General features: G+C 56.3%; 4 protein-coding genes across 4 annotated transcripts in view; 3 read left to right on the top strand and 1 right to left on the bottom strand.

Annotated features, from left to right (window-relative positions):
* ASPSCR1 (ASPSCR1 tether for SLC2A4, UBX domain containing) overlaps window positions 1–2,583 on the bottom strand; it is a 38,553-nt gene extending 35,970 nt beyond the window's left edge. Inside the window, exon 1 of the mRNA XM_064728497.1 lies at window positions 2,562–2,583. The gene's annotated coding sequence lies outside the window, so the exon portion shown is untranslated. The remainder of the gene's footprint in view (window positions 1–2,561) is intronic.
* NOTUM (notum, palmitoleoyl-protein carboxylesterase) lies at window positions 1,978–8,843 on the top strand. The gene is made up of 11 exons (XM_064728495.1): window positions 1,978–2,308; window positions 2,555–2,607; window positions 2,754–2,849; window positions 3,386–3,446; window positions 4,320–4,378; window positions 5,215–5,317; window positions 5,998–6,189; window positions 6,524–6,624; window positions 6,722–6,869; window positions 7,120–7,167; window positions 7,270–8,843. Exons 1-11 carry the CDS (start codon window positions 1,995–1,997, stop codon window positions 7,574–7,576), a joined length of 1,482 nt encoding a protein of 493 aa, XP_064584565.1. The 5' UTR covers window positions 1,978–1,994; the 3' UTR covers window positions 7,577–8,843.
* Window positions 8,844–10,807: 1,964 nt separating this feature from the next.
* On the top strand, window positions 10,808–13,453 carry MYADML2 (myeloid associated differentiation marker like 2). The gene has a single exon (XM_064728692.1). It carries the CDS (start codon window positions 11,246–11,248, stop codon window positions 12,152–12,154), a length of 909 nt encoding a protein of 302 aa, XP_064584762.1. The 5' UTR covers window positions 10,808–11,245; the 3' UTR covers window positions 12,155–13,453.
* A 2,308-nt stretch (window positions 13,454–15,761) lies between these two features.
* Window positions 15,762–18,586, top strand: PYCR1 (pyrroline-5-carboxylate reductase 1). Its single transcript, XM_064728432.1, has 7 exons — window positions 15,762–15,893; window positions 15,999–16,069; window positions 16,164–16,343; window positions 16,899–17,120; window positions 17,582–17,674; window positions 18,056–18,219; window positions 18,316–18,586. The coding sequence occupies exons 1-7, from the start codon at window positions 15,827–15,829 to the stop codon at window positions 18,464–18,466; spliced, it is 948 nt and encodes a 315-aa protein (XP_064584502.1). The 5' UTR covers window positions 15,762–15,826; the 3' UTR covers window positions 18,467–18,586.
* Window positions 18,587–22,339: the final 3,753 nt, after the last annotated feature.

The following is a 22,339-nucleotide window of genomic DNA, read 5'->3' as shown; positions in this document are numbered from 1 at the left end:
CAGCTTTGCTGTGAAGGATGCAGCTCAGCAGTCTCACCCCTTCTGGCTTCGTGCTGTACCTCGTGGGCTGTGGGGTGCCCAAGTTGTTTATGCCATCTTTTCCAGGGATCCTGGAGCTCTCCTCGGACTCAATGCTTCAGACTGTGCCCTAACTGACCAGATAAAGCTCTGCTCGGGCTGACTGACGAGCTCTTTAACTTGCCATAACTAGTCTCAGTCATCCATTGCTGGGACCTGGCAGGGACAGTGAGCAAGGGAGGTTTAGGCCATCGCAGAGAAAGATACAAAGATGCAGAAATGTGCTGGGACCAAAAATTTGTCAGGAGTGAACGTGGTGTACCTGAGGAGGTGCACAGTCAATTGAGTAGCTTGTCTTGGCTTTAAAGACACTGTTATCAGTATTAGCAGTTAAATAAAACATTTGAGGGTAAAAGTCTTAGTGAGAACAGAGCAAGAACTGAGAATACGTAAGAGTAACTGAAAGATAAAAAAACCAACATAGCAAGCAAACCAAAACCACATGCTACGTGTGTAGGAAACATAGAGCTGAGCCTACATTCAGAAAGTCCAAACACAGTAAGGTAAAAAATGTAGTTGCAGCAGTTGGACAGCCCTAATTCCAGCTTGACAAAAAAAAAAAAAAAACCTTCCACGTGCTATTTTAAGATTATACTATTTTCACCTTTTCTGATCCCAGATAGATTATATTTCCCAGTAAAGACAATCCTCCTGTTCCTTTCTGGAGGGCTGATGAGGAGCGTATTACTCAAAGCGTAGCATTTTCTCTGTTTTTCCTCGGTGTTTAACTCCGAGGTCTGCAATAAGGCCATTTGCAGGGAATTCCCCCTCTCCCAGATGACCAGCACTCTGGTGACAACACGGCTTTTTCTCCAGGATTTTTCTTGCAATTCCTGGAAACGTCCGGGCCCCGGGGGAGCGCGGCCGGCGGTAAACCTCGGGAGCTGCGGGGAGCACAAGGGCGCAGCCTCTACGGCGCGGAGACTCCGACCCCCGGGCTGCAGGGAGCCGTTACCGCCGCCCCCGGCCTGCCGCGGCTCCGGCGCGCCCGGGGCCTCCGCGTCCCCGCCGGTTGCCGGCTGCAGCATCCTCCGGCCGGGGGCGACCCGCCGCCCCGGGCACCCGCGCAAGCCGAGCAGACGGGACGCCGATGTCGGGGACCAAAGGGCCGCTTCCCGCTGCCCCGCGGGAGCCGGAGCCGGGCTGGAGCGCGGCATCGCGGGCCGGCGCGCGGGATCCCACACGGGAGCGACCGGGGGCGCGGGGCTGAGCTCCGCCGGCGGAGCGGCGGCGGCACGTCCCGGGGCGGGGCGGGCAGTGCCGCCGACGCGGAGCCGGGGAGGAGCTGCCGTCGGGGCTCCGGGGGGAGAGGGGCGGGCCGGGGGGCGCGGCGAGGGCCTGGGGCGCCGCCACGGGGGCTGCCACGTGCGGGGTCTCGCGCTCGGGCGGCCCGGCCGCCCCCCCGGCCCCGGGGAGAGGCCGCCCCGGGCCCCCGCCGCCCTGCGGGCGAGGCTGTCGGGCGCCGCCGCCACCGCCGCGGCCCCGGCGCCGGCAGGGGCGGCGATGGCGTCGCCGTCGAGCGCGGGGCGCGCCCCGACGGAGCGGCCCACCGTGCCGGTGCGGTGCGGCGCAGACCCCCCGCTCCCTCCGCCTCGCTCCGAGGGGGCGGAGGGCAGGGCAGGGCGGGGGCTGGCCGGCTGCTGCCCCACGCGGCGCCCGGGCTGGCGGCGCCCCCGGCGCGCTCCCCGCGCACTCCGTGCCCCTCTGTCATGCTCGCCGCCTGGGAGCGGGCGGCGGGCTCCTGTGCCGGCAGCCGCGCCGCCGAGCCCGCGCCGCCGGCGCTGCCCTCTTCGCCCGCCGCCGCCGACCCCCGTCCCCGCGGGTGGCGCGGCGGGGCGCGGCGGAGCGCGGGCGGCGCTGCCGGCCGCCGGGGACTGGCTGCTGCCGCGGCGAACGGCGGGTGGCGGCGGGCGGCGATGGGCACGGCGGCGGTGCACCTCCTGCTGCTGCTGGGGCTGCTGCACGCCGGGCCCGGCGGCGAGGGCAGGAAGGGCTGGCGGCGGCGAGGCCCGGCGGTCCGCGAGCGCGGCGAGGCGGCGGCGGCGGCGGCAGCCGAGAGTTTCCCGCTGGACTTCACCGCCGTGGAGGGCAACATGGACAGCTTCATGGCGCAGGTCAAGAGCCTGGCGCAGTCGCTGTACCCCTGCTCGGCCCAGGCGCTGCCGCACGACCTGCGCCTGCACCTCCTGCACAACGCCTCGGTCACCTGCAACGACGGCAGCCCGGCCGGGTGAGTCCCCGCGCCGCGCCGGCCCCTCCGGGCGCCCCGGGGCTGCCCCGCGCGGCCGCCGCCGCTCCCCCGGCCCGGCCCCGAGGGCTGCGGCGCCACCGCGCGGCGGCGCGCGGCACCGGCGGCGACAGGTGCAGCGAGCGCCTCCCGGGCGGCGGCCCCGGCCCGACCGGCGGCGGAGCGGAGCGGCGCGGCGCGGCCGGGCCCGGCTCCCGCTGAGGCGCTGCCCCTTGCCTGTGCCCGCAGCTACTACCTGAAGGAGTCCAAAGGCAGTCGGCGCTGGCTGCTGTTCCTGGAAGGTGAGCGCCGGCGCCCCCGACTTCCGCAACGGCGCCCACGAGCGGGGCGGCGACCCGAGGCTGCCCTCGGTGCCCCCGAGGGCCGCCGTCCCTCGCCCGCGAGCCCCCGGCCCTGCGGGGCGGCTGACCCGCTGTCCCCTCGCCAGGAGGGTGGTACTGCTTCAACAGGGAGAACTGCGACACCCGCTACGACACCATGCGGCGGCTGATGAGCTCCCGCGAGTGGCCCGCGACCCGCGTGGGTGAGTCGCCCCCTCCGCCCCGTGGGGCAGCCCCGAGGGACCGCGGCCGGGACCGGGCTGAGGCAGCGCCCGCCGCACCGCCCGCACGGTGCCCGGTTGCTGCCCCGCGGGCACGGGCTGGCTTTGGGTGCGCAGGTACCGCCGGTAATGAGTGCTGCTCCCTTCGCTCTCCTCTCGCCCTGCAGCCTCCTGGGCACCCAAACCTCCGTCACTCACACACATCGTCTAACTGAGTGTATTGGAATTTACCTGCTAGGATTTGTCTTTTGGGGAGGTACTTAAACAGGCATCACGGGTCTATTCTGTGCTACATGAAGCTTCTAGACGGGTTTCATCTGTAGCATGAATCAAATTCTGAATGTCAAATCTGCCTAAGGGCAAATTTAGAAATGTTCCTTCCACTTCCCTTGCCAATGTTTTTCATCATGGATGTTTGTTTTCTGTGTGGTCAGAGGTCTTGCATGAGGTTCCTACGATTCCTCTGAAATCACAGACTGTCATCTGTATGTTTTTTGTTTCTTTGTGCCCATCTGCAGGAACTGGGATCCTGTCCTCTCAGCCAGAAGAAAATCCCCACTGGTGGAATGCAAACATGGTGTAAGAAGGGACAACGGAGGGAAATAGCTTTACACTTAAACAGCATCTCATGCCTTTTAGGCTAGCAAGAGTGCTGCAGAGACAGGTTAAGACTTATACTTGGAAAAGGAAATTGTGTGATTCTTCATTTACTTCAGTTCAGCTCTCTAACACTTAGGGCTAACAAAGTCGAGAAACTCAGGTTCAATCTCCTTGGAGTTGTGGGGTAATCTAATGAAGAAAAACTGGGGATAGCTTAGAGAGCCTTGTCAAACAGCTGCAGTGGTGAATCCATCATGAGTGCTGGGCTGATAGTGTGTTACACATCTGACAATTTGAGAAGAATGTGGAGCAGCTCTCCTAGTTCGAAGAAGAGAAATGAGAGACACCAGTTTATATATCCATCTATACAGAAGGGATGTTAATTTGTCTTCTGCAAAACAGAGACATGTGAAGTTAATTCCTGCAAAAACCTCCAGTGGTTGCAGTCAGCATTTACACTGCACTGACTAGAGTCTTCTCATTTTCGTGTGAAAAACTGAAACATAGAGAGTTGCCCTGTGACAGGCCATCCACTGTGTTGGCAGAATAGCTGAGAGCAAAGTCATGCTCCATCGTTCTGTCCACTGAGCTTAGTGATTCAATTAGATTGATAAAAGACATGTTATTTATTGATTTAACTCAGTAAAACTATTAGTGTTGAGGAGAAAATTCAAGAAAATTACAGTTGTCACTTGGTGTGCAGGAAGGTAAGTTGTCAAACTGGACAGAAACTTTTCCCTTTTCCCCTTCCCTTTTCCCCGGGATTTATTTTTCTTCCAGTTAAGTGACCGCATCCTCACCCTGTTGTGCGTGTCAGAGGCACAGCAGGACTCACACAGCTCTCTCTTACAGATTCATCCCATATTGCTCAAGTGATGTTTGGAGCGGTGCCTCTTCCAAGTCTGAGAAAAGTGAGTGTTGCTGATGGGCCCTTGCTGCCCCAGACATCACACATTAAAGGATGTGGCCAGACTTCTGTGAAACCACGCGGACGAGAAACAGGCTTTTTCTTGCTGAAGGGCAGGAAAGAATATCAAGCTACTTCCAGATAAAACATCCTGATCTCTTTAGCTCAGGCTGTTTTGACATAGTTCAGAGCCACTGCTTCAAGAGATGTTACACTGATGCAGTATGCGAGGATTAGAAGACCAGAATTCCTTTTAGATGAATCCAGGTTCCAGCACGTAGCAAATTAATTGGACCGTGGACTGTTGCATGTAACTTTAGCACAGCTGACCTGAGAGGCAGGACTGGGAATTTAGTGTCAGACTTTAATCAGGAGGATACTTGGCCTTAGGCAGGAGCCCTTGTGTGTCAGGCTAAGGCTGTCTGCAGGTTTCTTTGGGAAACAGCATCGTTCATGTTAATGCAGGCTGCATTGCCATCCACGGTCATCCCAGTGGTGTCACAGTAAGGGAGGGACCTTTCCACTCCATCCCAGCTCCTTGGCCCTGTTCCTGTGGAGCCGTTACACATCAGCAGCCACGGATGGAAGCAGTGTCTTTGTACATGTAACATCTTGTGAAGCACTGCTTCTCTGAATTGGCTTCATGAACTGGGAAAAAGGGGAAGCAGTAAGTTGGAACTGAGACTCCAGGTGGTAGGAAGGTCTGTGTTTGTTTCTGCAGCATCTTCCTTCTCGTTTTCCTTTTCCAAGGCTGCTCATTTTTTTAAGCATTTTCAGAGAGGAAATAGACGCCTGAGCCTGGACAGGAAGCAATTTTGTTGACACTGAGCTGTCTTCCAGATGAATATGCCTTCATGGGGGCCCTGATCATACAGGAGGTTATAAAGGAGCTGGTGGGAAAAGGCCTGAGCACTGCAAAAGTATTGCTGCTAGCAGGGAGCAGGTAGGTATCCACAGGATTCTGTTTCTTGAAGTCAGGAGCTTTCCACAGTAGAAAGCTCTTAAGGGAGGAGGTCCAGCAGCTCCTGAAACATTTCTCCTAGGAGTACAGTAACACTAGCAGCAAACCCTGTATCTCTGGTTAGTTTTCTCAAGTCTGCACCAAGAATTCTGATTCCTGTTGGCCCATATCCTGTTGGCCTATATCACACACGCCTTCTGTGAATTGATTCAGGACACCGAAATAAAAACCAAATTTGCCTCGCACAGGTGCTCTGGATCATCCTGTGTTTCATAAAGCTCTGGTACACTCAGTGTATTACACAGAGCTGTAATAGAGAAGTTGCTAAGAGTGAATTTGTCTCACTTCAGATTCTTTTCATTTTTGGACAGCCAACCCCCTTGGAAATGATGGAGACCACATGTATTTCCCAGGAAAGAGAGTAACAACTGGACTTTGTTTCTGGGCTACCAGATTATTATTCAGCACTGGTTTTATTTCTGAGCGTTGCAAAGCAAGGAAATAATGTGGAGTCTCCCAGGGTGGTGGTGGATGGTTGGGTGTCTGTGCTGTGGCAGATGCAGGTGTGCACAGCTCGCCACTGCTGAGGGAGGTGTGTGTGCCAGCAGGGTCTGTGACAGCCTGAGCCCCTCGTGAGCGCAGTGCTGATGTTGCTGTTGCAGTGCTGGAGGGACAGGAGTGCTCCTGAACGTGGACCGAGTGGCAGAGCAGCTGGAGGAGATGGGTTACCAAGGGATTCAGGTGCGAGGCTTGGCAGACTCTGGATGGTTCCTGGATAACAAACAGTACCGCAGGACCGACTGCATCGACACCATAACGTGTGCTCCCACAGAGGCCATCAGGAGAGGAATAAGGTACAGTCGGGTGCTCTAAAGTGCACTGCTCTGAGTGGTTAGAGTGTGGAAAAGATGTTCTCCTTCGCTGTGTTCCTTCGTTTTGATACTTAAGGAGTAGTTATTGTCTACATCAGTGTTTTTACAATGATTTTATTGGAAAAGACAATAAAGTCTAAATGTTCAAAAGAATGTGTACAGTTACAGATGCTCTAAAATGTGTTGATGGGACAGTGCTGCCAAGAAAGCTGTTCTATCAGTTGAAATTCTAGTCAGAACAGGAACTAGGATTTGGAGAGGATGCATTGTTAGGATTGCCCTGTGCCTCCCATTCTTTTAATGCTTTCTCCTCTAGATACTGGAATGGCATTGTTCCCGAACGCTGTAAGCTGCAGTTTAAAGAGGGAGAGGAATGGAATTGCTTTTTTGGATATAAGATTTACCCCACTCTTCGATGTAAGTAGCAAAGGAGAGAGATCAAATGGTTTAGGGTTCCCTCTGTATTTGTAACTAACTCGGAGCAATCCCTTTTCCAAACTTTTTGTCCTTCCAGGCCCAGTCTTTGTTGTCCAGTGGCTGTTCGATGAGGCCCAGCTTACTGTAGACAATGTGCACCTCACTGGCCAGCCTGTTCAGGAAGGACAGTGGCTCTACATCCAGAATTTAGGTAGAGAGCTGAGAAACACCTTGAAGGATGTGACGTAAGTGTTTCATTGAGAAAAACCTGGCATATTTGTTTCTAAAGGATGTTCTTATCTAGTTCCTTGTGTTCTCAGATCTCTGCTGAAAAAGGAGAGCTGTAAATGTGGTAACTATTAGTTCATCTACATCAAGAATCTTGCCTTTTTCTCTTTTGTGTAAAATTCCACTCTTTCCCTAGTCTGGGAGGTTCAATTCAGCAGGTCCTACTTTGTCCTTCAAGACATAATCCATGTTTCTGTTTTCCTTTAGTGCGAGCTTTGCTCCTGCCTGTTTGTCCCACGAGATCATCACACGCAAGTAAGTGCTTGTGCAGGTCCTGCAGAGGTGAACAGGGATGGGGATGACCCTGTCCTGGCAGCCTGACCCCTCTGATGTCATCTGCACTGTTTGTCTTTTCAGTCACTGGACTGACATCCAGGTGAAGGGGACATCATTGCCCCGTGCCCTGCACTGCTGGGATCGGAGCCTCCACGAGAGCAACAAGAATGGGAAAGCTCCTCTGAAAGGCTGCCCAATTCACCTGATTGACAGCTGTCCATGGCCTCACTGCAACCCCTCGTGCCCCACAATCAGGGACCAGTTCACAGGGCAGGAGATGAATGTGATCCAGTTCCTCATGCACATGGGTTTTGATGTTCAGAAGATGGCACAGCAGCAGGGCCTGGAGCCGAGTAAACTCCTGGGGATGCTCAGCAGTGGTAACTAGAAAGGTCTGAGGGGCAGAGATTAGATCAGGAGGAGAGAGACTCTCAGCACTTCTCCCAAACTTTCTAATCTTCTTCCTAATGTTCCTGCAGGCAGATGCATGCTCATACCCATGGCACACTCACACCTGTGCACTCACATGCTCCCACACTCTTGCACGCTTATGGTGTGTCAAGAAAAAAAAAAGAAAAAAGGAAAAAAAAAAAGGCAAGCAGCAATTTCTTGCTTACATTGTTTGGCTGGAACTTGTTCCCTTCCTCCAAACTCCAGGGCTGAGTTTCAGCTGGTCACATCCTCTTCCTGTGCTACACAAGGCAGTCAGATACAGGGAGTAGCAAAGCCATAAATAGCAGCGATGAGAACCTTCCCCAGATCTGGGACATCTTCCCTTGCCATCAGTTTTACATCATAGACTTGTTACAAGTGGTGAAAAAAGCAAGCACTGGATTTCTTCTGTCCAACTAGGAGCGAAGGAATGGTTACATTACTTCCTGGAGGTTAGCATCTCATGCTGAATCACAGTATACAGACCCAGGACACGTGCTAGGGATGGACACTCTTGTACTCAATTTATTCATATTATTTTATAAAATGACTTTTTAATTACTTTTTTAAACTAAGCAAGAAATATAAAGGATATTGTAACATATTTTTTTTTTTAAATAACGAAGAAACCTCTTGCTACTTTGGCAACGTGGACATATTTATTTTAATATGTAAAACGCTATTTATAAGGGCTGACCAGAGAACCATACGTATGTCTTTGTAAAGTTGTATATGCTGCTCATTTGGATGGGTTATCCTGATGGTCACTTGTGCCTGGGAGAGGGCTAAGGGTGGTGGTGATGTTTTGTATTAATTAGATTTCTGTGTTCCCCTTGCAGTGTGCCTTGTCATTGTTTCTCTGATGAAGAGGTTGTAATGTAAGGTTTAAGTACAGAGACTTTCACCCAGCGCCTGATGTTTGCAGACTTTCACTGTGATTCCCCAGGTAGTCCAGGGCATTGCACTGTAAGGTGGAGGGAGATCTGGCTTTGCTGCAAAGGCCTCTCTCCCAGTGAGGGAAATGTTTGATCCGAGCATCAGAAGCATTTGGAGCAGAAAGGGCAGAGAACACAAGACAAGCACCAACATATTTCTCTTGTAATAATTTGGGAGCACACCCACCACAGCAGGGAGAATCCCCTTTGATGGCAGTGGGAGGAGAACAAGGGAGGGATGCAGCATGCAGGGCTGAGGCTGGAGAGGAGCGGGGGCTGGAGCAGAGAGCAGAGCCTCAGCCTGCAGGGCAGGGCGAGGGAGCCCTGTCCCAGCAGCGGCTGCACGGCTGCTGCACGGCTGCTGCCTCACCTGTGTGCACCTGCACTGCTGCACAGCTCCACCTGAGTGTGCCTGCACTGCTGTGCACGGCTCCTGCCTCACCTGTGTGTGCCTGCACTGCTGCACAGCTCCACCTGAGTGTGCCTGCACTGCTGTGCACGGCTCCTACCTCACCTGTGTGTGATCTCTTGTTTTGGGTAAGTAAACCCAAAAAATGAACCAAACTGTTGCCCTTTGGTTCCTCTTCTTGGACCTCAGGAAAAGTCTGGCAGGACCACACGCAGATCACCATAATCAGCTGTCCTGCTGTGCATGATGGGATTAACACAGACTGAAGATAAACTAAAGAGAAAAGGGTTGGTGCTCACAGTGAAACTGAAAAGCAGGAAAACATCAGTGGAGTTTGCCTGTGATCAGTTTGGAGATTACTGATATCCTTTATGTTTTACTGACTTGGGTATAAAAGTAGAATTGTCCTGATTACGCTTTTCATCTGTTTTGTGCTGTGCAGAAGCCAGTGACAAAAGGGCAAGACTGGAAGTCTTCAGTGCCATGTGTTTGTACTCTGTGATCTTTTGACTGGATCGGTTCTTTATTTCTGAGGGGACCGAGGCTGTGCTCTGTGAGGTGTGCTGCCCGCAGTGTGAGCTCTGATTTCGGGCACCTTTGCCCTCTGCCAGCACCAGCTGGTGCTGAGGGCTCTCCAGAGGGGCTCCACTTGCCACGGGAAGCAGAAGCTGCAGGAGCAGCTCTGCCTTGAGCCCCGGTGTCCCTGAGTGTCCCTGTCCCGGGCAGAGCGAGGGGATGCACCTCACGGTGCCACAGGGCAGAAAGTGACCCCTGCCAAAGAGACCCTGAAAACTGCTGGAGGTGAAGCATTAATAGACAGTCAGGTAGGGCAAGATTTCGGTATGAGAACCTCTTCACCTGAAGTGCCTCAGCCCTCCTGCTGCATTTCCTGGTTATTGTGATGTTAATTGTGCAGCTTCCACCCCAAATGAATGCAGGCTTTTGTACTTTTAGCACCAGAGGCCTCTCAAAGGAAAATGGAAGGGACTTGAGATGAATGAAAGAGATACTGAGGTTACAAGATGGTGACAAAGCTGAAGGTAGGCACATTTTACCATTATAGCCAAAAAAAGCACTGTTTTCATGTGAGCCATTCCAGCCGGGAAGTTTTGCTGCTTCCATACTGGGATGGGTACTGCAGGTGAGGAGTCAGCAATGCTGCTCTGGGGCAAGGGAGGAATTTCTCTGCTATGTTGTGGTGAAAACATTCACGCATTCCCATTCTGAAATTACATCAGAAATTTTGTTTGGGGCTTTTAGAGATATAATTAAGAGACTTCTGGGCAGAGATGAAGTCTGGGAGGCACTGTATACCAGGAATGGCTCACTGTGAAAGCTTTGATCTCACAGGAGGGAGAGTTTTACACTATTTATTAAAATCTGTGTTCCAAAACAGTGCTAAGAATATCAAAGCAATTTTTTTTTAACAGTTGTATTCAGTTACTGCATTCAGAGATACAAGAAAAACTGATTCCCACATAAGTAAAAGAGAGACAGGGAAGGGTTTCAGGAAATGTTGAGGACGGGCGCTTGTCAACCTTCACAGCCACAAGCTGTCGCACAAAGCACAGCAGGTAAATGTATCGCTGCTCCAGATCAACTGCAGCAAAGTGAGTCAGCTTTTATTCAGCCTCTGGCCTAAATCCCTTCTTTTATAGGGCTTGTGCTGCCTTTGGGCTTGTGCCCCCGCTCAGGGGCTCTTGGGTGTGCAGGACTGAGCGCTCGTGGATCGCAGGCAGAGCTCCCCTCCGCGAGCAGCAGCATTCCGGCGACCCCAGAGCTCCTGCAAGAGCAGCACAAGGATAATCAGGAGCCTTTGATGGAGCTCGCAACCCCAGTGTTAAATAACACCCGCTCCCAACAGCTGAGCGGGGGCAGGACTCATTCCAGAACTATTAATAAAGCCCCTATTTATACTGCAGGTTCCTGTGAAGGGTGCAGCAGAAAGCTACAGCTGCGGAGCTAAAATGGAATAGATGTCAGCCTGCGGGGGAAAGCCCCATCCCGAGGGGAAGGCGGCGGCCGGAGCGCAGCCCTGGGGCCGGTCCCGGAGCTGAGGGAGCGGAGGGCGAGCGGCCGCGCCCGGAGCGCGCCGGCGGTGGGCAGAGCCCGGCGGCAGCCGCAGGTCGGTGCGGAGCTGCCGGCGATGCCGCGTCACGGGCGGCTCCCGCTGCGGCCGGAGGCGCCGGCGGGGCCCGGGCCGAGCCGGCACCAGGTGTGACTGCGGCGCGGCGGCGGAACGGAGCTCGGGGCGGCTCGGAGCGCCCTGTGCTGCCGCAGCATGATGGAGAGCACGGGAGGGCCGTACCTCAACACGGCCGCCGTGACCTCCCCGGTGGGAATAGCCCGGCTGCTGCAGATGACCTTCGGCTGCGCCACCTTCAGCCTGGTCGCCCACCAAGGGGGGTTCAGTGCCGCCTACGGCACCTTCTGCATGTTCGTCTGGACCTTCTGCTTCGCCGTCACCGTGTTCATCATCGCCTGCGAGTTCACACGCCTGCACAGCTGCCTGAGCCTCTCCTGGGGGAACTTCACGGCGGCTTTTGCCATGCTGGCCACGCTCATGTCGGTCACGGCGGCGGTGATCTACCCGCTCTACTTCGTGCAGGCGGGCTGCTACCCCATCGGCTGCCAGGTCAGGGATTTCCGCATCGCCGCCAGCGTCTTCGCGGGCCTGCTGTTCCTGGCCTACGCCGCCGAGGTGTTCCTGACCAGGGCCAAGCCGGGACAGGTCACCAGCTACATGGCCACCGTCTCTGGCCTCCTGAAAATCGTCCAGGCCTTCGTGGCCTGCATCATCTTTGGGGCGCTGGTGAACGACAGCCAGTACGGTAAATACGTGGCGACGCAGTGGTGTGTGGCTGTCTACAGCTTTTGCTTTGTGGTGACGGTGGTGGTGGTGGCCTTCAGTGTCACAGGTAAGACTGCCTTGCTGTGGTTCCCCTTTGAGCGTTCGGTGGTCATCTACACCTTTGGGGCCGTGCTGCTCTACGCGAGTGCTGCGGTCATCTGGCCAGTGTTCTGCTTTGACAGCAAGTACGGCTCCCCACGACGGCCCGGCCTCTGTGCCAAGGGCAAGTGCCCCTGGGACAGCCAGCTGGTGATTGCCATCTTCACCTATGTCAACCTGCTGCTCTATGTGCTGGACCTGGCCTACTCCCAGCGCATCCGCTTCGTCTCACACATCTGAGCCGTGGCTCGGCCTCCGTGGAGGCGTCTCAGAGTGCCAAGCCCTGCAGGTGCCGAGGCACGGGGCAGAGCGCTGCTGGCAGGCGGGCACACACCACCATCAGCCAAACTGCAGTGAGGACTGACTACGCTAAGGAATTAATGACCTGGAGCAGGGGGGCCGAGCGGGCACCACACAGCCCAGCTCCCCGTGGTTCTGCCTCACCTGCCCAGGCCAGCACGGAGGAATGGCACAGCTCCACGGGCATCTGCAGACAGCAGGAGTGCTTGTGGCCACAGCAGTGGGGCTGGAGGCTATCAGGTTACTGAGCCAAACATTAGGAAACACATCCAGGATTTTGAAACTGTTAACCAGCGCCTAAGAGTAACCAAGTGACTTCTTGGGAAGTGGAAAAGTTAAAAGATGCATGAAGGAACACCAGTTCAGTAGATGAAAATCAATCCCTTGGAGTTTGTGTTAGTTTGGACTGTGTTGGGAGATGTGGAATGCCTGCAAGTGTGGGCAGTTCCAGGCTGGGTGTTTCTGAGAAGAGCATCATAGCCGTAACAGTATTTTGAAGGTTGCCAGTCATTTCCTTTCCTCTCCTTTGCTGTCTAGCACAGAAAATGAATATCCTCAAGTGTACACTTTGGAGGAGGCCTATTTAATGTAATATTCCTATTTAGCAATCACTGAGTCACTGCAGAAATGAAAATTTGTAAAGTCGGGGCTGTACTCTGAGGATCAGGGTGCAGAGCAGAGCCATCCTGCAGAGTGACCGAGTGTGACCTGCCATCCTCATCCTCGCTTGAGCAGCGCAAAAAATACCTTGGCACGTGCTCTTGTCTTGATCCATGGGCCACCATTTCTTTACACTGGGGTCAAGGGGTTTTTCTGGAGGCTTGACGATAAATTCTGGGGCATGGCAAAGGGGAGGCAGAGAGTGAGTGATCTCACAGTGCTGCACAAGGGACCCAGCCGGGCGGGGAGGGGGCACGGGCAGGACGGGACAGGGCAGAACTTGTGCCCGGTGCAGCTCGGGATTCCTGAGCACCCTGCATCACTGGGCAGCCCAATTTCCCAGACCTACCCCTGACCAAACACCCTCTTTAAAGCCCCACACGTCTCAGCTCAGATTCCAGGCCCCACAGGAATCCTCATTTGTCGCAGGAGAAGCCAGCGTGTCCAAGTGCTTGTGCAGCACGTGCAGACTTGAGTGCTTTGATTAAAATCTCCAGTAGCTGCCTGTCAGAAGCAAGATTTATTTTTTAACCAAAACAAAATAAAGCTGAATGGTTGATGTATGCTTACATCTCCTGAGATCTGTGTGCTGTCATCCTGCTCTCCACACTCATTGCAGCAGACACTTTCTGCATGAAGGCAGAGCTCAATTTATTCTGGTGCACAAAGCCTGAACACAGAACCAAAAAGCACAGCAAGACCTCTGAGGGGGTTCTCTGCAGCAGAATGACTCAGGAATAAGAAAGCAAACTTACTTTTCATCAGTGCTTTGTGTGGGGTTTGAAAAGCAAAGGGAAAACTTGTTGGGACAGACGATGTTGAATAATTCTGAGCAAGGACCAGCCCTTAGCAGTGGGAAGCATCAGCCAGGACATGGGGCAAGAATTGGGATCCAGCACAGAGGAACAGCCTGCCGAGGGGGTTCTCTCTTCTGTGAGTCCCAGGGAAGGGCAGGAAATCTGGAAGAGGAGGCTGTCAGGGCAAGACCCATGGCTATCTGCTATAGATATAAACCAGGAACTTTATTTCTTGCCACCCAAACAAATCATGGGTTGTACAAGAACAAAATGCTGACTTGGGAAAGGAAATCCACTTGTGTTGGAGGAGTCAATTTACAGGAGCCACTGCATACAAAGGGACCTCGAGCAATTATGATATATTCCTGTTAAACCCACCAATATGGACAAATTAAGCCATGTAATACTTGAAAATTACTCTTTTTTTTTTTTGGTTGTTGTTATTTCAGATTACTAAAAACCAAACAGGTGCCTGTGAAGGACCATGGCTTTTGTTGTAAAACCCAACCCAGAGGGCCCAGGAGCGTTGCTTGCCCCGTGCTGGGCTGGCTCTGGGGGCGCCAGGCCGGGGTGCCCGTCCCCAGGGATGGCACTGCCAGGGCCATGGCAGCAGCAGCAGCAGCTCCTCGGCTCCGCCAGGCACTCCCGGGCTCCTGCCAGGGAGATTTCGCACCGAGTAGGAGCAAGAGCAGAAACATGGTAAAACTGACAATGCCATGGGTTGGTGCGACTTACACCCAGCCTGGGTCCAAGGGCCAGAGAGGAACTGGTGCTTGGGAAACAATGAGGGCAAAATGGAGTGTCTTCAAATAAGGAGAAAGAGAATTTAACATGGAAACCATGATCCCACTGACTGGAGGAGTGGAAACACAAGTCATTGCCAAGAACAGTGTGTTCAGATTTAGCTTTCTCATCTGCCAGCCAAAGACTGAGCAAAAAATGTGAACATGGTCAAAATGGCAAAAAAAAGATTGTGTGGACAACAATCCTCTCTTTTAGGAGAAAAAAAATAATAAAAAAAAATAAAAATCAAAACCTCATGCTTCAGTGGTTTAAACATTCCCCAACCATTGGAAACTATGAGATTGCCCAATCCAGAACAGAGAACATCTGATATCTACTCATCAGGATTTACCAACCAGCTCTGTCATGATTCAGTTCTCCAGACCTCCTTCATTTCCAGAGAGCATCTCCCCCCCTTAATTAACAGATGATGATCAAGTAGCTCCCCATGAACCTGGTTGCCCCAGTCACCAACCATTTCCAACCTCTTTTGGTAAACTAATGTTAGCATTTATGTGTGTTCATTAATTATGGACTTGTGGCTGCAGCCAATCCAGTCAGCACCCAGAGGATTCCAGCACGGGTGGGTTAAAGTCAGAATTATTAATGGGTTTGGATTGGAGTTTTCCCTTCTTTTTAGGAAGCCCGGGGTTCAGTACTCATGAAAGATCAGCATTTAGGAACATTTATCAGCAGAAAAAACACTGAGATTTATTTCTGTCAATGAAAAAGTTAAAAAACCCTCAAAAAACTAGCGAGGTAGGACGATACTTAGGAAAACAATCATTGCCGGCTATGGGTTTTACAGGAACGCTCCGGTCCGGGCTCTGCACAGCCCGGGGCCACCCCGGTGCTCGGGGGCAGCACGGCCCGGCACGGCCCGCGGGGTCGGGGCAGCACAGCACGGCACGTCACGGCACGGCCCGGTCTGTAGGGCTCGGGGCAGCGCAGCACAGCACGGCACAGCGCAGCACAGCACAGCACGGCACAGCCGGCACGGCGGCACGCCGTCTGTAGGCTCGGCAGCGCAGCGCGCACGCACGGCACGGCACGGCCGCCGGTCTGTAGGCTCGGGCAGGCAGCAAGCACGCACGTCTGCGGGGTCTGGGGAGAGGGCGCGCCTGGCGGCGGGGCCGGCGCGGGGCGGTGCCGCGGGCGGCGAATGATGCAACACCGGGCGCCGGTTGCCCCAATCGCTGGCGAGCGCCGCGACGCTGGCCCCGCCCCCGCCCGCTGAGTGGCGGAACGCTGGCCGTGCCCCGCCTCCCTGCCCGCCGATTGGCTGCGCGCCCCCGTCCCGCCGCGCGGCCTCGCCTCCGTGCGCGCGCGGCCACGTGTACGGCGGCGGCGGCGGCGGGGCCGGGGCGCCGCGATGAGCGTGGGGTTCATCGGCGCGGGGCAGCTCGCCTTCGCCCTGGCCCGCGGCTTCACCGCGGCAGGTGCGCGCGGGGCAGCTCGGCCTGGCTCCGTGGGGGCGGGCGGGCGCGGGGCGGGTGCTGCCGGGGGTGCCGGTCCCTCGGGCTGACACGCGGGGTCGTTCGCAGGGGTCCTGGCTGCGCACAAGATCACGGCGAGCTCCCCGGACACTGACCTGCCCACCGTGAGCGGGCTGCGGGTGAGTGCGGCCGGGTAGCGGGCACCGGGTGGCGGCGCTCCCCTCCCGGCCATCCCGGGCCTGAGCGGTCCCGTTTCTCCCCGAACCGGTGCAGAAAATGGGAGTGAACTTCACGGTGAGCAACAAGGACACGGTGAAGAGCAGCGATGTCCTCTTCCTGGCCGTAAAGCCACCCATCATCCCGTTCATCCTGGAGGAGGTGGGCCCCGACATCGAGCCCCGGCACATCGTGGTGTCCTGCGCGGCCGGAGTCACCATCAGCTCCATCGAGAAGGTGAGCGGGGACCCGGCACGGCCCTGAGCTGGCTCCGCTCCTCTGGCCCCGAGGAGCCCATGCCACGGACTCGTGCTACTCAGGACTAAAGTCACACAGCAGCAGCCAACCTGTGTTCATCGGCAAATGCTGTTAGAGGCTTCATCCAGCTCTTGTCTCACATGAGGTGCTGTCCAGTCATGTTTATTTTAACAGCAGTGGGTCATCTCCCCTGAATTTCTGCAGATTTTATGCTAAGTGTCTGCAGGAGCTGTTTTGGAGATCTGCGGGTTGATGTGGGATTGAGGCCTTTGGGATGCTGTTTCCAACTCAGCTTTGCCCAGCTCCTGCTTTGCTGGTGCTGAGCAAGGCTTCACATTCACGGATGGGCTGCTGTGGCTCAAAGCAGGACATTTGAGATACAGGGGTCTCTCTTTTCCTTCTGCTTGTATTGTTCTTGCCCCTGGGGGGTCCTTTCCTGAACAACCCGTTGATGAAACATATGCACTAAAGCTCATTTTTCTCCCTTCTTTCTTTTTTTCTTACTTTCTATCTTCAATGATTTTCTGCCCTAAGAAACTCTCTACCTTCTGCCCCGCACCAAAAGTGATCAGGTGCATGACCAACACCCCTGTGATAGTCCGGGAAGGTGCTACGGTCTATGCCACTGGCACTCATGCGGATGTGGAAGATGGGAAGCTGTTGGAGCAGCTGATGGCCAGCGTGGGCTTCTGCACCGAGGTGGAAGAGGACCTCATCGATGCTGTAACGGGGCTCAGTGGCAGTGGCCCTGCGTATGTATGTGCTGCTGTTTCCTCAGCTAGTGCCATCCTAGGGAGAGCAGTTGCCTTTGCCTGCCATAAACTCTGTGCAACTTCAGCTTGTCTTTTTTTTTTTATTTTTCCCATCATGCATATTTGCAATGGGACATGTATTCCAGGTGTCCAGCTGGGACAGCAGGACAATTTTTTAAGAGTCAGATGAGTCTGAAGTCCATAGCCAGTGTGCAGTGCCTGCATGTCCATGTTGCAAAACTTGGGCCTGTAGTTGCATGATCAGAAGCTGAATTTCTGCCGTTCCCCCCACCCCTGAGCTGGAAGTGGTGGGAGGGAAGCCTGGCATGGCATCCATGAAGGAAAGGGGGAGGCTTTTGTCACGTCTGTGAGTGACAGGAGTCACAGAACAGTCCTGAGGCCCTGGATTCTCTCTTCCCTAAGCCTTACCAGTCTTTCAGTGCCCTTCTTTCCTTCTGTTCTCAGGCATTCACTGCCCTGGATGCTCTTGCAGACGGAGGAGTGAAGATGGGCCTTCCCCGCAGGCTGGCGGTTCGGCTGGGAGCGCAGGCTCTGCTGGTCAGTGTTACCTGCTGCACAGCACATCGAGCCTGTGCTGCCCTTTGCAGAGCAATCTGCACCTCTCAGTTTGAGGTGGTCGTGGTGCTCTGGCAGAATCTGCTTTAAGGAATGTGTTTGGTTGGAATGCACACAGTTCCTGGCGAGGGGCTGTAGGAAGAGTCTGCAGCAATCTGCTGGTGCTGGTGGGGTGGGAGCTGGGCCCTGGGGAACTCTGCTGCTTTGAGGCCTCATCAGCTCTGAATAGTGTTTTGGCGGCCTGCAGGAGCCCAGGTGTGCCTGTTGTGAGTGTTGGTGCTGCTCTTGCAGTGGAGAACAGGAGGGTAAGACAGTGGCTTACCCTCCTCAGTCAGCCTCTGGCACGTGTTTTCCTTGCTACAGGGTGCTGCCAAGATGCTGTTGGAATCGGAGCAGCATCCGGGTCAGCTGAAGGACAACGTCTGCTCGCCCGGGGGAGCCACCATCCACGCCCTGCACTTCCTGGAGAGTGGTGGCTTTCGCTCTCTCCTCATCAACGCTGTGGAGGCTTCCTGCATCCGCACAAGGTGGGCGCCTAGGAGCTAAAGAGCTTGCAAGACTTGTACCCCCACCCTCCCCATCTTATTTTTCCTATGTCTTCCTCTCCCACTACCCCACTGTAGGGAGCTGCAGCATTTGGCAGACCAAGAGAAGATTTCCCCGGCAGCCATAAAGAAAACATTGCTGGACAAGGTGAAGCTGGACTCTTCTTCTCTGTCTGTGGCATCTGCTAGCAAAGTCAGTCTGTTCACCAGCAAGAGCAAGAAGAACTGACCAGACTGCTGCGTTCTGGCAGTGCTGAATGTCAGTGTCCTGGCTGCAGCCAGGACTGGGTTAATCTTTGCATTAGCCAGGAATGGCATGGCCGGGACCCTGGTTATTCTGTAGACGTGGGCAAAGGGGAGGGGAGGGTTTGCAGCAGGGGAGAGGGGCTGAAGAGGGGTGGCGAGAAGGGGTCCCTGTGCCTGGGTGCATCAGGTGAGCAGTGGGAGCAGCATCATGTTACATGTGGTGAGCAATCGTGGGAATCCTTCCCCTCTCTTCTACACTCTTCTTAATATTGTCGCTGTTATTATTTGTTTTCTTATCTCATTACTGCTTACAGTAAATTGTTCTTGTAGCAAACCATGTTCTCTACCTTTTGTGCCTCCAGTTCTCCTCTCCAGCCCACCACAGAGGGAGAGGGACAAGAGGGCAGTGAGTGAGCAGCATGTGGTTTTAAGTATTTCAGTGGGAATGCCATTCCTAAGCCACAACTGTTAGTGTTCTCTGTGTTATTTCTGTTTTGTCCATGGGAAAACGCTCAGTCAGCATGCTGGTGTCCCCTGTAGCAGGCTTGTGGCTTGCAGCAGCTGTAGCAGAGGGTGATGCAAAATGCAAGGGAGTGTTGTGGAAAGAGTTCCCACTTGGCTGAAAAGTGGGATGTGGAATGAATGGATGCCTGAGCTTGAACCCCTGTGCGGGGAGATGTTGGGGATGCCCCTGGGTCCTCCCAGAGAGACAGAGCTACAGGTGAACTTCCTAGATGGTTATAGGCCCGTAGCTGTAACGGCAGCAGATGGAGCCCAGCCCATCAGGGGCTGCCACAGCCCCGCAGGGCTGGCGCTCACATCCCCTGTGCGCGGAGCAGAGAGCGGCGGTCCGGGACAGAGGAGCGGCCCCGGCCCGAGGGACTGCGCGCTCTGAAACGCGCGGGGTGCACCGGGGACACCGGCGGGCGGCCGTGGCTGCTGCCAGAGACGCGGCCGACCCCGTACTTCGGTGGAGCGGCAGCGCTCGCCGGGGGCCGGGCAGGGCAGGGCAGGGCAGGGCCGAGCCGGGCGCTCCCCGGTGCCCCGGAGCGGAGCGCGGCCCCCTTAAGGCCCGGGGCGGTTGCGCCGGGCGCTTCATGAATGGAGCCACGTGACCCAAATATCACGTGACGACTCCGTGAGCGGCGGCGGCGGCGGCTCGTGAGTCCCGGTCCCTCCAGCGCGGCCTCCCCGCCCCGCCCGGCCCGGCCCGGCCCGGCGGCCCCGGCAGGAGGTGAGCGCCACCGGCAGCGAGCGCGGGCGCGGCCGTGGCACCGGCCGGGGCGGGGCGGGCCGGTCCCCGGGGGCGGGCCGGGGCGGGGCGGGCACGGCGGGCCCCGGGATGGTGGCCGGGGCCGCCGCGGGGTCGGCGGGTGCCCGACGGGCCCGCCATCGCTGACTCACGGCGGGGCGTTGGGGTCGCGCCCGCTCGGCCCCCGCCCCGCCCGGCCCGGCCCCGCTCGGCGGGCGAGCAACAGGTGCGCGGGGCCCGGGGCCTGCCCCGCCCCGCCCCGCCCGCCGCTCCCGGCTCCACCCCGGGCAGCGCGGGCACCCGGCCCCTCCCTCCTTCCCTCCCTCCGCGGCTGCCGAGCGCCCCGATCGTGTTGCAGCCCGGCTGCCCTCGGGCTGAGCCTGCCCCGCTCAGCCCCGCCGCACCTCGGGGCGCTCCGGCTCCGCCGGTACGGCCGCGACCCGGCCCCGGCGGGGCCTCCCGGTCCCCGTCCCTCCGGGCGGCCCCCGCCGCGGTCTGTCATTCTTCTCCCGAGGACGGGAGGGCCGGCAGGCAGAGGGGCCATCGGGGCGCTCGCCCGGTGCCCAGAGCAGAGGCAGGCGCGGCCCCGCTGCCCGCGGTCGGTGCCGTGCCCTCGGGCCGCTCGGTGGCCGCTGCCGTGCGGGCGGAGGTGCCGCTCCGCGGGGGCTGCCCGGTGCCGGGCGCTGCGGGTCCCCGAGCGGAGCGGCTCCCCCGGCACTGCGGTGTCCGACCCGCGCCGAGGGGCCGCGTCCGTCTGTGCCGGGCACGGCTGTCCGGGATGTGTGAGCTCTGTGGTCGGGGGAGGGAGTCTCGGAGCTGGCCCGTTGCTTTAGCAGTGTGAGCAGAGCTAGGACCAGCTGGGTGGGCAGATTCCTTGAGGAAAAAATTGCTGTGAAGTGCTCAGTGTCGGATGACATCGCCAGGGGAGCCCAGGGTGGGGAACACAGCAGGCGCTGTCTTGGCTACACAGGTAATTTGGGGAGTCGTTGGATGAGACTGTGTGAGGCAATTTGCCGGCAAGCAAATAAACAGAGTATGAAATCCACGCTGGGAGGGAGTGTTTCTGTGCCGTGTGCCCCGTCGCTGCTGACAGACCAACCACGCTCCTGTGCCTGCCGGAGCCCTGGGGAGCACAGCCCTGCTCTGCCCGCTGCAGCAGGGACACCGCCGTGTTTACATGGGCTCGGGGCAGGGTTCTGCACCAGGAGCTGGAGAAGGGCCCGTGCTGGATCATGCGTGCTGCTGTCAGCTCCCCGTGTGCTGCCGCTGAGCTGAGGGGAGAATTGGCTGTGCTTGTGCTGAGTTCAGGCCTTTTGAGCTCTGGGGAAATGTGTTGAGGCTGCAGTTTCTTCATTGCAGCCACAGTGTTTGGCACTTTTCAGTGTGATCTTTCTTCAGGAAGCTATCAAAAGCTGATCCGTCAGCAGTCTGGAGAGTAAGGCAAAGTTTGGTCTCTGCTATGTAACCCATTCTCTGGGTGTCCTGTTTGTGAGCTGCCAAACAGCCTGGTTAAAACGGGACCCAGGAAACTCTTTGGGTTGTTCTTTCCGTTCTACTGGCTGCTGCTCCTTGGAAAGGTGGGATCACCAGGTTTTTGGGGCCACTCGTGTGGCAGCTCTGATGGCTGTTGAGAGAGGCTCCTGCCTGGGAGGTGTTGTGTTAGAGTGCGCAGAGGCAGGAATGAGTAGCTGCCTCTGCTGTGTGCAGCTCTGCCAGCAGTTCCCCAGCCTGCCGAGGAGCATCTTCCCAGTGCCCTGCCTGCTGCAGCATGCGTGTGCCCCGTTTGTTTCGGTTTGGGTCTGCTGTAATGAAGGCAGCCTGTGTTTACAGGTAGCTGTAAATTCTGTAGTGCCGCAGGGCAGGCAAATTCCTGTGTCCCACTGCCCATACCTGCCCTTGACTCCTTCCACTTGCAGGAGGATGGGGCACAGAAGTGCTGCAGGGGCAGGCACATTGGTCTCTCCAGCTATTCCCTTTCCTCTCCCCTTTTCCCAGCAGACATGTTGTTTGCCAGGTAGGAACAGAAGGAATAAGCAGCAGTCTGGGAAGGAGGGAAGAATTGATTCTGTGCAGCAGTTGCTTGCATGCTGCCTGTCCTGCCTCACTGCAGCTGCCTTCCTGGGGCAGCAGATGACCGTGGCTATGCCAGTGTGGCTGGGGGCAGCAGACATCTTGTTGGAAGGAGCATTGTCCTCTAGGTATGTATAAATAGCCTGGCTCCTGGCAGGCTGCGGGCTTCAGGAATATCTCTGCTGGTGTTCTGGGGACTGCTGGTCCTGTTCACCTCCCGTAGGTCGTAGATGCACTGGAGGGAGCCTGTGCCACAGCTGCTGAAAGAGCACTAAGCCCTATTTGCTGATGTGTGCATTTGGTTCTGGTCTGTAACTGGACATGAGTCCTGCTGGGAGCAAGGCAGGGGCAGACAAAATTGTTGTTTAACACCTGCAAGATGAAAGGGGCAGAGGCACCTGGAGGCTGCGCAGGAATGCTGGCCAGGGCTGCGTGGGTGCCGTGTGGGCTGTTTGAGGCACAGCCATGTCTGTCAGGGAGTATCTGTGTGCATCAATTCCTTGGGCAGCGTAGGAGCAATCTGAAAACCCTGAG

The sequence above is a fragment of the Zonotrichia leucophrys genome, chromosome 18 (assembly GCF_028769735.1).
Source record: "Zonotrichia leucophrys gambelii isolate GWCS_2022_RI chromosome 18, RI_Zleu_2.0, whole genome shotgun sequence".
Classification (NCBI taxonomy): domain Eukaryota; kingdom Metazoa; phylum Chordata; class Aves; order Passeriformes; family Passerellidae; genus Zonotrichia; species Zonotrichia leucophrys.
This window is presented reverse-complemented; position numbering and strand designations above follow the sequence as displayed.